At 37.3% G+C, this 17,237-nt stretch overlaps 2 protein-coding genes across 4 annotated transcripts in view; both read right to left on the reverse strand.

The window, feature by feature from the left end:
• On the reverse strand, positions 1-8,462 carry LOC120187940 (AT-rich interactive domain-containing protein 5-like). Its single transcript, XM_039191524.1, has 11 exons — positions 8,430-8,462; positions 6,527-6,579; positions 6,290-6,335; positions 3,194-3,283; positions 2,901-3,002; positions 2,755-2,824; positions 2,556-2,613; positions 1,877-1,943; positions 1,687-1,737; positions 471-563; positions 1-266 (listed from the first exon to the last, which is right to left on the reverse strand). The coding sequence occupies exons 1-11, from the start codon at positions 8,460-8,462 to the stop codon at positions 147-149; spliced, it is 783 nt and encodes a 260-aa protein (XP_039047455.1). The 3' UTR covers positions 1-146.
• LOC120187938 (uncharacterized protein At1g76660-like) overlaps positions 8,436-17,237 on the reverse strand; it is a 25,273-nt gene continuing 16,471 nt past the window's right edge. The window contains exons 3-6 of one of the 3 annotated variants that reach the window (XM_039191522.1): positions 14,362-14,378; positions 11,709-11,784; positions 9,371-10,550; positions 8,436-8,932 (exon numbers count right to left, since the gene is read on the reverse strand). In XM_039191522.1, the coding sequence (XP_039047453.1) occupies positions 8,718-8,932; positions 9,371-10,550; positions 11,709-11,747 (1,434 nt within the window). In that variant the 5' untranslated portion in view covers positions 11,748-11,784; positions 14,362-14,378 and the 3' untranslated portion in view covers positions 8,436-8,717. Of the gene's footprint in view, positions 8,933-9,370; positions 10,554-11,708; positions 11,964-14,361; positions 14,379-17,237 lie in introns of those variants that run through there. The other 2 variants (XM_039191520.1, XM_039191521.1) reach the window with 2 other exon arrangements.

Consider the following 17,237-nt stretch of genomic DNA (forward strand, 5'->3'; position numbering starts at 1 on the left):
TTTGATTTTTGATGAGATTTATTTTCAGCCGATTCCAACATTCTTAAATATAGAAAACCACAGGGAAAATTACAACTAATTCAACAGTACCAAGTTTACTTCTAGTTACATTTCTCCTAAAATGAGTCTGGCCAAAGCCACCTAATCTAAACATGATGAGGCTCACATTGATCCCTGCTAGAAGGGACACGCACAAAGAGTCGACCATGCAAGCTAACAACAGCGGATGTCTGAAGCGGATCGATTCTCGCCGGTAAGGTCATTACTTGTACAAACCACACCAAATTAAGATCAGCTGAACGAGTCTTCCTAACGTTTTCGTCTGAAATACGATGATAAAACTATAAAGAAACTAAACACAAGAATTTCAGCGCCATCAAAGATGGGATTAATTCCTCCTATTTTGTGTATTCTCACTATGTTATCAAGCATGTGATTGAGGACTTGAGGACAGTCTATAGATGCTACACCTTCTTAAAGGGGGTGATACCCCAAGGATTGTCAACATGCTCTGGTTCACCCGTTATAACCAAACGTCCAGCAGGATCTGATTGAACTCGTACCTATATCCACAGGAAAGCAAGTCCACTCTTACATCCAGTGAAACTTCATAGAGACTAAAGCAATATGAAAATCATAGGTTTCCACGAATATGAAAAATCATAGTAACAGACTCTAAAAGGACCAAAAACTTTCCACGAATTTGAAAGCAGAAAAGCAGCTAAAAAATTGTTGAGTAGGGAATAAACCCCCTGATACAACTATTTAATTCTTAGGCAAAACTTTCGAGATAATGTTATCGAATAAATTAATTCACGAGATAATGCATTCCCCATATTAATTGCTCAAATAGGGTGAAATCCACAGTGTTGGCCGTAGGTCGCCATGCATCCGGGCGACCTACTAGGTCGCCATTTCTTCCCGGCGAGCTACGAGATATTTTGCATGTGTCATGCACGTCCCAACACGCTGGGCATCCGAGGCCATCCGACCGCATCCGACCAAGGCCATCCGAGGGGTAGGTCGCCATGCACGCTGGGCTAAGTAACAAATATTACCTACATCGGTAATTAGGCTTTCATGCGATTACCTAAATTTCCCTAAGTAACAACGATTACCTACATCGGTAATTAGGCTTTTTAACTATACTGAAATGGAGGTCGCCATGTATGCCGGGCGACCTTATAGGTCGCCATGTATGCCGGGCGACCTTATAGGTCGCCATGTGATCCCGGCGACCAAACTGACGAGATGCCTAATTACCGATATAGATAATGAAGCAGCTCACCACAGCTTGCAGGGACGGCATGACAACCTCTTTGGTCGCCAGGAGCGCCTGGCGACATATGTTCGACATCAAATAATTTCAATTAGACCTTATTTCAACAAATAATTTTTTTCAAAACTCTACAGAGAACATGGAAATCCAAAATGTTTTAAGATATCATTTTACTAACCTAACAAATCTTGTGAACTAATAAGACGAATTACTAGATAATGTATTGCTACCGGCATTGACAAATTACTGAAAATAACAACAGACACGTGAGCTTTTTTGCATACTTATCTATGTAATCATCCACAAATACTAAAGTATAGGTTGCAATGCCAACTGTCGAAGATCATACCAAATGTTTACTAATTTACATCACATCATGTAAAAACGATTTCAGGACAAGTGCATACCTCCTCACGCAGGAGTCCAGGGACCAGAGCATATACCTCAAAGCAATCCTTCTGTCCATTTTAAGGCCAGGGAAACAGCTCTGAACTCAAAACCCCAACACAAGAGAATCCAAAACCGATTGTAACTGAAACCAGTTTTGTAATAGTTTTTTTATGTGTGTACACTGGGTAGGGAACAAGGGAAACTTACAGTTTCACGCACATTGATGTTCACCCAATCAGCAGGAGTTCCAGCATCAACAACCTCAGTGACCAATCTACATCAAGAAAAATCGCATTTGATCAGGAAGTAGAATAAAACAACAATCAGGTTAGTTTGAGCAAGTTTAATATTTGTGGACTTCTTCATGGGTCCGACATCCCTCCACTTTCCCTTTTCTACAGAGGCATCAAAGGATTATCACCATCCCAGACCGGTGATGGAATAGGGCTAATGCTAACTGTGGCCCTCTTAAGTGAAACATCAATAGCAAATTATATGGGCCCACAATAAAAGGGTTCTTAAGCCTTCCACAGATTAGTAAGAAACAGATTGGTGCTTAAATTCTCTTTGTAAATTTAAATTAGGAGCATTCTTTGTAAACAGGCTTTGCACTGGCTCAATTTTTCAAGGTGTTCCTAGCAGCAAAGGGTGCAATAAGACATATCAAGAATATGATTCTTTGAATTAAATCAATTATGCAGCCGTAAATCATTCATCTATATCTTCTTTCGATGGAAAACCCTTTCTTAATTACTAATTAATCGAATGAAAAATTGTCTCCATCTTCAACTTAAACTTTCAATTATGCAGAATGTAAATAGAGACGGGCAAAAGAAAACCCTAAATAAACATAACATATAGCTAAGTGATTAGCAGATATATTAACTGCTTATCTGATTCATGTCCAGATTCCATGTTTATTGGCGTCTTCTGCTTCTGCAAACCTGGAAAAGAACCCAAAAACAATATGAAAATTCATGGCAACAAAGGTACAAGTGTATTTTTGCAACATTACTATTAATGATATTCTTTAATTCTTTTTTCTTTTAAATATAATAGAAAGATCTGAAGATATAGCAGCATACCAATGTTTTTGAGATGTCTTTCACGCTTCGGAGTAGGACTTGAGATCTTACCCTGTATAGAGGAATTCTTGTTACCACTTAGACTTTTGCATTATAACAAATGATCCAAAAACAGGAATACAACAATATAGAAAATTAGAGATGATAACCTCTCCATATCCAACAGAACGTTGAGCATGCCAACCCTGCATGGCACGAGCTGCAGCATCCCTGAGTGCCCTGCCCGACCCAGGAAGGAAGCCACTTGACTGCATGGGAAACTCGGAAAACATTAGAAAAAGTATGCCTTACCAAAAATGGAGAGAGGAAAAATGTACGTCATTAGTTTACTTGTATGAAATTCAGCTTCATGTCAGTATATCGAATGGAAGATGGGAAGCTCAAAAATATATCATCAGACTGTTGTCCAATATGAATAAATAAACTCCTACAGTCCTACCACCTTTTCACCACTTGCATGAGGTAGTGGGGAAGCAGGAAGTTGAATCTCACCATTCTCCCTCTTATACTTTTCATATTCTAATAGTGCCTGCTTATTGGAAAACTAATTTCAATGGTGTATTTACACAGGAAAAGGATGATCTATCATATCAACAAGTACACCAATTTATAAGAGATACAATGCTCATCAGCTTTCCTCTAACTGCCTAACAACTCCAGCTAACCACTTAACAGACTAACTGCTTAATACATGTGCATATTTCTTTAACAGCAATACACGTGCATGTTCTTTAACAGTCTAACATTCTTCCTACTTTCTAAACCTTCTTGATGAAAAGATGAATAATTGAATCGAAAGTGCGGATGCTTCCTTCCGTTCACTTTGAATCGAAAGTGCCGATGCTTCCTTTCGTTCTTCTTGAATCGAAAGTGCGGATGCTTCATTCCATTCACTTTGAATCGAAAGTGCCGATGCTTCCTTTCGTTCTTCTTGAATCGAAAGTGCCGATGCTTCCTTTCGTTCACTTTGAATCGAAAGTGCTGATGCTTCCTTTCGTTCTTCTTATTCACCTTCATTTATTTCTTCTTCATCCTCTTATACAAGGATCCTTGACAGACTAAAACTACTTGATATGAAGAATTTGAACAACTGACGAATACATTTTTTGTCCTCCTGTTTGAGCTAACAAAGCCCACATTTTTCCTTCTTTCATCTGGAATTCCTTCAGGAATCAAAACCTTTTTATTTTAGCGTACTCGTTCATATGAAGTTGCCGCACTTGAATCCGGTGTGGCACCAGTCCACAAACTGAATGGTGGACTGGTGCGCTTGGTCTTGATGGTGGCAATGACAACGTTGATGTCTTTGGGCATGAAATCACCATGGTACATCAAACAACAAGCTATGTACTTGCCATGACGAGGGTTGCACTTGACCATCATAGAAGAGGGTTCAAAAGCACTGTTGGTAATTTCAACAGCTGATAGTTGCTCATGGTAAGCCTTCTCGGCAGAGATGACTGGAGCATAAGACGAAAGCATGAAGTGGATTCTTGGGTAGGGGACCAAGTTGGTCTGGAACTCGATTACATCGACGTTCAATGCACCATTGAACTTTAGTGAAGTAGTCAAAGAGGAGATCACCTGAGAGACAAGACGATTAACATTGGTGTAAGTGGGTTGCTCGACGTCGAGAGAGCACCTGCAAGTGTCGTAGATGGCCTCATTGTAAAGAAGAACAGATACATCGGTGTGCTCCAAAAGAGAGTGAGCCGAGAGAACACTGTTGTAGGGCTCAACAACAGAAGTAAAGACTTGAGGAGTTGGGTAGACAGCGAAACCTAGCTTGGATTTCTTGCTGTAATCAACGGACAGACGCACCCGAAGGAGAGAACCAAGACCAGAACCAGTGCAGTTATCAGCGAGCTTTCTGATACGGTCTAAGCACAAGTTGGCGATCTCCTTGCTAATTGAATAGTGGCCACAAGCAAAGTTTCTGGCAGCATCTTTCTTGCCGCTAATGAGTTGCTCGAGAAGAGCGAGGCCGATTGAATAAGAACACCAACAAAGCGGAAGAGAAATGGTCGCAGTATCATAGTTGAATGATTTCATCCGTTCTACTGAAACAAATCAGACACCAGCAACATCATTGAAACATTTGGTCGAACAGATTGGAAGCATGCACACCGAACAGGAACAGAGATAGAAGATGAATTGAGAAGATTCCCAGTAACTATGATGACGACAACGATAAACCACATGTACCGTAGCAGATAAAGCAATCAAGAACAGCGGTTGAGAAGATCAATCACCGACGAGAAAATGTTACCAGGATCACCGAGGAGAATGGAAGCAACTAGGAGCAGAAGCAACAAAACAGCGAAAACAAAACTGAAGATCGGAAAAAAAAATCTACAAACTATGCCGTAGTAACGGCAGGAGAGTAAAGGAATTCAATCGGCGCAACGGCGGAAGCGACAATGACGCCAGGATCTTTTAGCGAATGATACCATATTGGAAAACTAATTTCAATGGTGTATTTACACAGGAAAAGGATGATCTATCATATCAACAAGTACACCAATTTATAAGAGATACAATGCTCATCAGCTTTCCTCTAACTGCCTAACAACTCCAGCTAACCACTTAACAGACTAACTGCTTAATACATGTGCATATTTCTTTAACAGCAATACACGTGCATGTTCTTTAACAGTCTAACACTGCTCAATCATAAAATAATCAGACAATAGGAAATACAGCCTCAAATACAACGATTGTTACAAAAAATGTGTAAATCAATGAACTTTCCTCTTTACCCAATCAAGCAGTCAAATAGATTATGAGAAATATTGGCAGTGCTATAAGTTTACCACGTTTATTACTTAGTTTGGTTTGGATAAGCATGTCTTTGAAAATTTGCACTATGATTCTGATTATACCAAGAAAAAACTACACTAGTTTCATTTAGCGGTTCAAAGATATGACAGATCACAAGAAATATTGGTACTGCAATCAGTTTGCCACATTTTTATTATTTAGTTTGGTTTGGATAAGCATGTCTTCGAAAACTTTTACTATGATTCTGATTATACCAAGAAAAAAACTGCTAGTTTCATTTAATGGTTCGAAGATATGCTGGGGAGGGGCAGGCAAAACATATACTCCACAACTTAGATACAAGTAGAGTCTTTCTCATATACACATTAGTCTAAAATGCATGCCGTATAACTTTCACAAAGAACATGCTCAAAATAATCCCCAAATTCATTTCCAGCACAGGAAGAATGTTATCCATGATACCTATCATTTATGTTTAATGCAACCCAAAAAATGAAACCAAAAGAAAGGGCATATGCATTGCTATTTCTTTTCTTTTCTTTCTTCCTTTTCACTTGAATGTTTAAATTTAATTAAATGTGTCAATTGATGAGTGTCTTGGCAGAACAACAAGACTGGTCCATTATGATCTAGAGGTCACATTTCCAAGGCATGGAAACAACCTCATCTCACAGCAAGGGTAAAGTTACATGTATTGTACCCACAGTCCTTACAATAAGGCAGCTTGTTAACTGTCCCAGCCAAAAAAACATTCCTTCTCGTAGAAAATGCGGAATGTCCAAGAGACAGTTGTGCAGGTCCTGGGAGAAGGAAAGAGTTAGTTACCAAAGTCAATCAAGAGAATAATGTAAACTTCCACAAAGAGCGTGTCATATAAAGTACTTTGTGTTAACATCAAATGCAACCCCGAAACCATTGGGATTGAAAAATAACTATGCATAAAAATGTGCATAGTAAAAAAAAAGAATAAAAAAACCATCTTTCTTCTTACTTTGGGGGGTCGAAAGACTCTCCCACTTGCCGCCATAACTTTGATGCAGTCACCTATCAATATTGATCGTGAAAAAATCAATTTATATATATTGATGATGTAAAAGAAGAGAAAAAATAAATTTATAAATAAGTGTTGTATGCAACAATAAGACACGTTATATTCTTAAAAAATATTCAAATATAAATATTAAAGAAAATATTGTTGAAAAGAATCTCAAACTTCGAACATAGATCATAAAATAAACATAAATTTTATATAATAATGTATATATATTTTAAATATGCAAGAAATAAAAATACAAAAGTTTTATTTTTTAAATTTTCTCTTTATTCTTTCTATTCCTTTCTCTTTTCCATGTCTTTTTTTTTCTCTCCAATTTTTCTCACTTTGTACGCACTCACGCCCCCTCCCCCTCCCAAAAAAGAGAGAATACATTCACAGTGACCAATATTTCTTACTTTAAGGCATTATAGATTGACTAAATCTTTAGTCAGCATATTTACAGCTTAATATATTACACCTACTGTGTTAAACTGGGTCTTCGACCAGGTAAGACACAATTGAATACGATATTTGATAAAGAGAATTAAATAAAGGGTAAAGTACACAATGATTCTCTGATTATAGGATGTTGTTTTGTTGAGTCATCTGACTATTAAATGTTACAAAATGGTCCCTTGATTATAGGATGTTGCTTTGTTGAGTCTCTCAACTATTAAAAGTTGCAAAATAATCACCCGACTATTCATTATGTTTCAAACTTGTCATTTTCCGTTAAAAAATTAACAGTCGTATGAGTTGGACGTTAATATGCTAACTGAGGTATGATAGTCATTTGAGATTCTGAGATTATTATTTTATCATAACCCAGTTAGTCGATTAACGTCCAACTCAGGCTACCGTCAAATTTTTAACGAAAAATGACGAGTTTTGAATATAATGAATAGTTAGGTGACCATTTCGTAATTTTTAATAGTCGAGGGACTCAATAAAGCAACATACTATAGTCGGAGGATCATTATGCACTTCACCCTTAAATAAAAATTCAAATTTAAAATGTTTATGACAATTTATATAAAACCAAAATGTCTTAAACAATACACAAGGGATAGAATTAAGATAATACAGATAAGGTTGATACATACTACATGATTCAATCATGTTTTAAATTAAATATGAATAATTTTAAATATGATTAGATACTATGAATAAGATTATTTTGTGACAATATAAAGAAATGTCTTAAGATAATATGTCTTGATCGAAAATTTTGTTAAATATAATGTATTACATATTATTAAAAACTAAATAATTTCTTTGCGTACTTTGAATGTTATAGTGCTTTTTTGTATTCTTTTAAGGCTGTTTTGTTGGGACAACTTTGGTCCATTAGAAACGAGGTCGTGATTCATAGCAAGCTTTTTCCAGCTCACATGGTGCGAAAAGTTTGCATGGTGAATTTAGAATGCGTAATTTGAGGCATGTTGATGCATCGATACGTACACGGATAGATCGAGGAGTTGACGAGAGCAATTATCTCTCTTAAAAATTTCAAATTCTTATATATTTTAGATATTTTATTGATAATTTATTTTATCTTTCGTAAAATTTTATAAGTTAGCGCACCTAACATAAAATCTATCCGTCTTGCATGTCAAGATCTTGACACAACAGGGCATTGGTGATGTGCTAAATTGTGATGGAATGGTTGTGCACATCGACTAGAGGACCAATTGAACCCCAAGTATGGTGGAAACCCAAGCAATCATTTGTTGTGTGCTTCCACTTGCTATGAGCGTCCTTAATCATCAAATACAATAATCGAACCGATAATTTTTATGGTCATAATCGACTTAACCGAACCGACTTAATACAAGCACCACACACAAAATACATGTACCACAGAGAATGTAAACTGAGCTGTAAATTGCATTTTACAAAAGTATAATATAGATATAATTACATGCATTACAAAACATGTAAATCATAGTGAAGCAGTAAGCTAGGGTTAATGTAACAGAATTACACTCGTAATCAGAGACATCAGGTCGCACACCTGATCCGGAGATGGACAACGAAAGAAATGAAAGAACGAACCATTAACACAAGCTATAACTAAAGAAAACTGTAGTTTTACTACTTCTGGAAGCAGCTGATAACTTGCTTGTTTCTCGAAGTTGGTTGGTTCTTAGTCATGGAATTCAAAATCTCCTTTACGTTCCCTTAAGCTTCTTCCTCTCCTATAGTCGATCTCTGCATCAGAGCATGACAAGCCCAGTTGATATTTCCTGCTCCTCGATGAACTCTTCTTCAAAAGTACAACACCCTCTTCATCGGTCAAGGGATGGTTGATAGGCATACTCGATCCAGAGACATCAACCACCTGCCTCCTTGATTTATGATCTGCACCACATTAGGAGAGAACGTTATTGATTTTCAACAGGGCACAATATCTTTAAGGTCTGAGGCTCCTATTACAGAGCAGAAAGCAGTCCAGGTGCTAGGGAACTTAAACATTCTCGAGTAGTAATTTGTTTGATTCATCACTTTTTTTATTCATCACGACCTCCAATTCTAACACAATGCTGTGCATGTCTATTGTCTTTTGCATATGATAAAGTAGGAACACCAATGCCACAAACTATCACTCAGAATTTGAAAATATACAATTATGCCTTATTTACTATTAGAAATTATGAAATAGATTATATCTAAAATGCTTAGAAGGTTAAATGTGAAGATGCCAAGGATGTTCAGTAAAATTGTGGTCCCATTATTTCTTGACAAGCAATAACAGCCAGAGTAATAAATGAACTTTAGATCAACTAAAGGACACTTTACCTTCATATTCATTGCATGACACTTGCACATCATGGTGTCCAGCCCAATTGACAAGATCAGGTTTTGGTTTTCGTTTCATATCACCCAGAGAGTTTTCCTGTAACCTCTCTGCCTTCGATCCTCTGGCAACAGATGCAAGTTCCGTACTTTCTTCAAAAGCAGGTTTATCTATGGGAAAGGGTGTCATTGTAAACGAATCATCCGTAACATCAGTAATCTCCACATATTGAGTAGTAGTGATTATTTCATCTGCACTAAATCCAAAGGAAGCTCTATAAGCTTCCAGTTCTTCTACATCTTGCTTAGGACTTTTACTATGCTTATTTTGATGTGCACTGCTACTGGTAGGGTAAACATCTGAATCCTTCGAAACACTTAATCTACCAACAGCATGAGGAAGTGGGTTCTGATCCAGATAGAATCGTGCAAATGTATCAGGACAAAAGAAATTAGTATCTTGAGACCCTATGGAGGAACCGGTTACATCATGCACAAATAGTCTGCCAGAACCACTCCTAGAATGTTTGCCATTCTGAGCAGAAGTTGAAGGATCCCATTGTGGAGGAAACTCCCTGTCAGGGAAGGATGACGACAAACAGTCAGCTGAAGTACTAGAGATTGGTGATCTGAGGCTACTGGCAGGACTGCCTGGATAAAGTGAATATGTAGATTGAAGATCATTTGCACCAATATAATGATTCTTATTGGCATTTTCAAGATCCGCAGAAGAGGTCAAGAACCGAGCAAAAGGGACATCAGGTGAAGAGGGGGTTGTCAGGTGGGCCAACTCAGGCGGAGGAGTGAGAGGAGCAGTGGAAGGCTCAGTTGTGAAGGTTGAGAAAACAGGAGGAGAAACTAGTTGTGTCTCATGGGCATATGGTCCAGTGGCAAACATATTGGAAGATGGCCCTCCAGGTGAGTTAGCTGATAATGACAAGAAGCAACTAGGTGATTGAGCAGTTGAAGGGAGGGCAGAATTAGAAAACGACGCTGGTGAAGAAGGCGGTGCTAGAAGTGATGGAACTAATGTAGTAGCTTGATTGGTCAACCCAGCAACAGCTTGAGAACCATTTGGCTGGGCAGCTGATGCATTGCCCTCGGGCATACGAGGTACAATACGCTTTCCACCTTTCTGTGAACTGAAACAGGAAAATGCCCCCCAACATCCTCCCCATCTCTTCTGCTAGCAACAAGATTAAACATAGAAAGATTATATCAGATAATAGAAAATAAAATATCGAAATTAAACAATTTACAACCATTAGCGCTCATAATTTTCTCAAAAGCCAGAAAAATTCAGCAACGGATAAACAAGCACTACAAATATTTCTACATCTACGCAACATTGAAAGACAATTCATATAACAAAATACCCAGATTTTTCAAGAATTCATGTATAAGAAATCGAGAAGTGAAAATATGCTTGGGAAATAATATTTTTCTAAAAATGAACAAGAGAGCACTATCCAATCATAGTAATTCATGTTATACTTAAATACAAACAGAAAACATATGGATTTTTTTTTCTAAAAATGCACAAGAGAGAACTATTCAATATAATAATCCAAACCCAGGTGTTTCTAACTAATAACCCAGAACAGAAAACTTACGTTCCGTGAAGGAGAACAAGAACCTTAAGTAAAAGAAAAAGAGAACATGGCTAAAAGAATGCAGCCTTAAAGCCTAACCTTAAGCATGGTTAAGTAAATTTCCAACGTCGTATTTGCAACTTTGAGCTTTCGTTAGAGTTAGATTTCCAATCAGAGATGAAGTGCAGTTAAATGTTTGGGATTTTAGGTTTTCGTTTGCCAGGAAACGAAAAAGGCAGCTAAGGTAAATTACTTGTAGACTCAAGAGAAGGGATCCATGTACCTTAAACAGTTCACTATCATTAACAACAAAAAAAAAAACTATTCAGTACACAGATTTTGAACTGAAGAAGTGGTGAAGTAGTTGGATCAATAGACGAACAAAGAGTGCAAAAGGCCAAGTACATGAATATGTACGGTTCAAGAAAAAAACAATAAAAATTCTGATGACTAATGGCAAATCAATAAAAACAAAGCACAAAGCCAAAATTAATCACACCAAGGAATCCAGCATTTCATCTATGTAGGTATCAACCAAATGGGCACATCTCAAATAAATTTTTCTCCTTCTTCAATTGATCTTCACTATTAAAAAAAAGAACAAAAATAAACAAGAACACCATGTTACAACTAGCAAGCAAATCTGAGCACAACAGAGTAACAATAAGCAACATGGAATCAGATCTGAGAAAAAATTGGAAACAAAATGTACGGATCTAAACAAGGCACGGGAAAAAAATAAAAGGTACCCGTTCTTGCTGGGGGAATCTGTTCTGCTCGGAACCCATTGTGGGTGGGGTTTCTTTCTTTTTGTTCTCTTTTGCTCTGAATTGACAACTTTTTTGTTTGTTTATATAGTAGTTGCAGTACTAGCAGAAGAATACATGTGAAATGATTGCGAGAAAGTTAAATTAACAGGAGGAAGTTGATGAACCCAGAAATTTTTTTATCTTTTCCTTCTTTATTTGTTTCATAACATTTGGAAAAGATTGAGCAGGCAGATGAGGGAAGACAAACACTCCCTTCCTCCTTTGCTCCTTTACACTGCTCTAGGCCTGGCCTGCCCAGCTACTTGCTTACCTTTTTTCCCCTTTTTTTTCTTTTTCTAATTTATTATTATTAAATTGCCATTGGATAAAAAGAAGAGAAAATCGTCTCAGTGACTAAAAATGCCTTATAATATACGATTTTAACCAATTTTTTTTGGATTTGCCAAAATGACCAACAAAATCGCAACGCGAAATAAAAATCGCAACGCGATCCCCAGAATCGCAAACCAGTTTCCAAAATCGCAACGCGATTCTTGACAATCGCAATGCGATAGTACAAATTCGCATTGCGATTTTCAAGAATCGCAACGCGAATATGAAAATCGCAACGCGAACACATAAATCGCAACGCGTATCCGTAAATCGCAACGTGTATCCGTAAATCGCAACGCGTATCCGTAAATCGCAATGCGTATCCGTATATCGCAACGCGTATCCGTAAATCGCAACGATAATCAGTAAATCGCAACGAGTATCCGTAAATCGCAACGCGATTTTTAAAGCGCCATTATAATCGCTACGCGTATTTTATTTTCAAATTACAAAAACGAATATTAAGACAAAATCCCGTAATCGCAACTCATAACCTAAAACCTAAAACCTAAAATCACAACTCAGTCCCATCTCCATCTCTCACTCTCTACGGCGAAATCCGTCCCCATCTCCGAAGATTTCCGTCCCCATCTCCGGCGAAATCCCTCACAACCATTCACGGTCAGAAATCCTTCACAATATTCAGAAATGGAAAATCAACCTCCGAGGGTTAGTTTTTTTAATTATTTTTATTTTGAAATTTTTGCATTATTGTAGGTTTTTTATATTGAAACTGATGATATGTTTACTGGTCATTTCAATAATAGATTAACCATTTCACTTAGATTTCATTTCGCATTACGATTCTCTCGTTGCGATTTTCATTTCGCGTTGCTATTCTCTCGTTGCGATTTTCAAGTTAGTATTTGTCTTTGTCTTTGTTCTGTCTTTTGGTTGAAGTAATGCAATCCATTCAAGTTTCAATTTGCAGAAGAGTCGCAACGAGATAAATGAAAATCGCAACGTGAAAATGACTATCGCAACGAGAAAAATGAAAATCGCAACGAGAGAATCGCAACGCGAAATGAAAATCGCAACGAGAGAATCGCAACGCGAAACCAAAATCGCATTGCGATTTTCATTTCGCGTTGCGATTCTCTCGTTGCGATTTTCATTTCTCTCGTTGCGACAGTCATTCTCTCGTTGCGATTTTCATTTCAACCAAAAGACAAAACAGTGTTGCAAATTTTAGTTTCAAGAATAAACTACTACTTTTTATGTTTATTGTTTTTGGTATATCTTCACAGTGTAGTTTTTGGTATATCTAACTTGGTATGTTTATTGTTTTTGTAGAAATTTTTTTCGGCTTCATTGACATTAAGGAATAAAGTTAGCCTAGCCACTACAATTGCTTCGAAGCTTTCACCTGCACAAAGACAATTGTTTGAGGAAACCTGCTTCGGGCCATGGCTGAGAGTACAGCATCCGGGTGGAGATGCTAATTTGAACCATTTGTGGCTTCAGACCATGACATCAAATCTACCCGACAGTATACAACGTGGTGAGGAAGAGATATGGTTTCATTTTCCACTAGCGTATACTTGTTTTGGGCGGAAGGAGTTCTGTTTAATCACTGGTCTACGATTCGGACACGATGATGTAGGCCGGTACACTCGTCATATCGCCCGCCCATCATGGTTATCCCGGGTGTTTCCGGATGAGTCAATGGAGAAGCCGAACCTACACGTCGACGACCTGAAGAAATTGTTTAATAAGAAAGCTGGTTTCACTCGGATGGATGACGTCGATGTTGTCCGAGTATGCCTTCTACTACTTGTGTATGCCGGCTTTTTAGGCAGAGAGGCCAGACAACCTATTCCTCGGGAGCTAATAATATTGGTAGAGGACCTGAATGCATGGAATCTGTTTCCGTGGGGTTCGTATATATGGAAAGCTACCTGGACTAAGTTGTCTACTGCCTTTGATGACCGCAAAAGTTTGCGTGGCGATGGGTCGAAATACACTTTGTCAGGCTTTGTTTGGGCCTTTAAGGTAAGAATTTCTATATAATGTTTATAAAATTATAATTAATTATTTAACAAATACACATTTCGCAATCTTTTATTCTCTTTGCAATCATACGCCACGTACAGTTTTTGTCAATCATACACCTTGTTTCGAAACGATCTTTGCTTGATTTGTTAACTTTTAGTTGATAGCCATCTTCCACACATTTCGTATACAAAGCTATCTTCAAGTCTTCCTTTGTATCAAAACAATCATCTTTCTTGATACGAATAACTTTTGTGTAACAATCAACTGCTTTCTTTACCAACTCTTCTTCCGGTATCTGAAGTAATTCTGGCATATTCCAGTTATACGCCCGTGGCATTTTCTTTTCTTCGGGGACTTTTTCTTCTTCTTTTTCTTCTTCAGGATTATATGAATTACAGAATGGATGTTCAACATGTTCATTCACAGTCGTAACTTCCTCCTCATTATCATCAACAATACATTCTTCGACAACGGCTGTTTCATCATCAAAATTCGGGTATTGACCAATATCAAAATCATTACATGCAGGGTCTGTTTCTTCTTCTGAAACATCATCAAAATCCGTGTATTGACCAATATCAAAGTCCGGATATTGACCGAGACCAAATTTCGAATACTGACTAGTACTCACAATTTTTTCTGTTGGCTCATCATCGTCTAACTGGTCAATACGAAAACTGGAATTTGGTGCTGAAAGTTGATTGGGATTTGGATTAGAGAAAGGTTGTGGGTTTTGAGAAAAACTTAGTTGATTACTACCCGCTACTGACCCAACAATACTACTTCTAGGTTCAACAACATACAATGTAACATCATCTTGTGAAACACTAATGTAAGAAATGAATCGTTCAACATCTTCATTGTCGGTTAACAAATAAACTTTACCATTTCTCTGATAAGATAGCCTAAATCCACTTAGGGGCTCTAAATTCAATTTATTTGAAACACGTAGCATTAGAGTTTCATAAGTTAACTTTTGTAAAGACAATTTTAGTTGAAGATTCATGGGTAAAGACATATTGTAAAACACCATGAACATTATCCCATGACCCTCCAAAACACAAATCTATCCAAACATGATCAACATTAGATGATTTCATGGTTGTAAATTAATTTACTAAACAGACGAGCTGCGAAACTAAAACCTGTTGCCGGATTGGGAAGGATGTCGTTGGATATAGGAATGGATGTCGCCGGAGAGAGTGATAGATGGAGATGGAATGAGTTGCGATTTAGGGATTTAGTTTATGATTTGCTGCTGTTGCGTAGTTATATACCCAAAATTTCAGTGTTGTGATTTACATATTCTCGTTGCGATTTACGGATTATCGTTGCGATTTACAGATTCTCGTTGTGATTTACTGATTATCGTTGCGATTTACGGATACGCGTTGCGATATACGGATACGCATTGCGATTTACGGATACGCGTTGCGATTTACGGATACACGTTGCGATTTACGGATACGCGTTGCGATTTATGTGTTCGCGTTGCGATTTTCATATTCGCGTTGCGATTCTGTAAAATCGCAATGCGAATTTGTACTATCGCATTGCGATTGTCAAGAATCGCGTTGCGATTTTGGAAACTGGTTTGCGATTCTGGGGATCGCGTTGCGATTTTTATTTCGCGTTGCGATTTTGTTGGTCATTTTGGCAAATCCAAAAAAAGTTGGTTAAAATTGTATATTATAAGGCATTTTTGGTCACTGAGGCGATTTTCTCTAAAAAGAATAAGGAAATATACATTTTTTTTTGAAGGAAAATATACATTAGATTATATGATATTGTTACCTTTAAAATGTGGATAAATAAAAATATACGTTTATAGAAAATAATGAATGGTAAGAAATCTATTTGTGAACTTATAAATTTCATGTTTGAATCTCATAGTTTAACAATTTCATTTAAAAATAATATGCAAAGAATGAAAAAGTAAAGGGTAAATTACACGGTTCCTCGCTAAACTTTACTCTCTCCTATTTTCCTCACCTAACTTTCAATTTGATCAATTTGCTAACTGAACTTTACAGATTGAATAATTTTGCTCACTATGTCATTAACTATTTAATGACGTTATGACGTGGCACAGACATCAAAACGACGTCGTTTCAAAAAACTCAAATATACTCCAACATGACGTCGTTTCGATGAGTAAAATAGGAAAGAGAGTAAAATCCAGTGACTCGTGGTGTAATTTACCCTTTTTTCTTCTCTTCTTCATTTTCACTTCGTCGGCCACCATGTCATTTTCATTCATGGCTTGGTTCGTCTCGACCCTCTAAGTTTGAATTTGGTGATTGTTTCACCGGAAAATATCTAAAAACCCGTGAATTTGTGTAACCCCCTCAGACTGATGTGGATAGCTCGATCCGATCTGGAGTGTCACATTAGGGCCACTGGAGCGACTCACTGTAAAAATAGCGAAAAAATTAAAACTTTTCTTAAAACATGTAAACTCATAAAATCATTTATAAATACAAAATAAAATTTATCAGTATTCGAAATAAAACAGATTTTCAGAATCTTATATAAAACAAAATACAATTACATGCCCCCTAATCACATGTACCATACTCTGCAAGCAATGCTGGAAGAACTCCCTTATTGATATCGATAGCTGCATTGGTACAATTCTTTTAACCAGCAATGGTGAGTAATAGAGTAAACTTCGGAAAGCTCAATAATACAGAACTACCAGATGATGCTGAAAAATGTGCAGATACAGATAAACATATATTTCCTTATTGAATCAGACATATACAAATTTTTGGGATAATCTGGGGTGCCACTGGTAGTTCATCGAGTAGAAGCCATGAATCTCAGTTCATAAGAACATTTCATACTATCACTTTTTCATGAGGTCGAATAGGATGTCTAGTGTGTTCCAATCAAAACCAGTGAAAATATATAAATCTTTTAAAACCATAGCGGAACCCTTCAACCAAACTCCATTATGCAGTTCCCCAGAATTGCTTCCGTAGGGCTTACCCTAAGCACACAGCAAAGGGGCCAACCTAAGATATGCCTTGGGACCTATGGGTCTACCCAATGGTATTATTAGGTCTATAAGGTCTTACCAGCTAGATCAGGCCTCCATACTCCAGAATCATATCTATATAAAAATCCTATATAAATCAG

This window comes from Hibiscus syriacus, unplaced genomic scaffold (genome assembly GCF_006381635.1).
Source record: "Hibiscus syriacus cultivar Baekdansim isolate YM2019G1 unplaced genomic scaffold, ASM638163v2 tig00116925_pilon, whole genome shotgun sequence".
Lineage (NCBI taxonomy): Eukaryota > Viridiplantae > Streptophyta > Magnoliopsida > Malvales > Malvaceae > Hibiscus > Hibiscus syriacus.

Excerpts from the sequence above, each read along its gene's own strand:
- LOC120187940 (XM_039191524.1), bottom strand. The coding sequence starts at position 8,462 with ATGCAATTTACAGCTCAGTTTACATTCTCTGTG. Across the intron at positions 1,944-2,555 it reads GGACATGAATCAGATAAGCA|ATTGGTCACTGAGGTTGTTG; the intron begins GTTAATATATCT and ends TTCTTGATGTAG. Across the intron at positions 1,738-1,876 it reads ACATCAATGTGCGTGAAACT|AAGGATTGCTTTGAGGTATA; the intron begins GTAAGTTTCCCT and ends TAAAATGGACAG.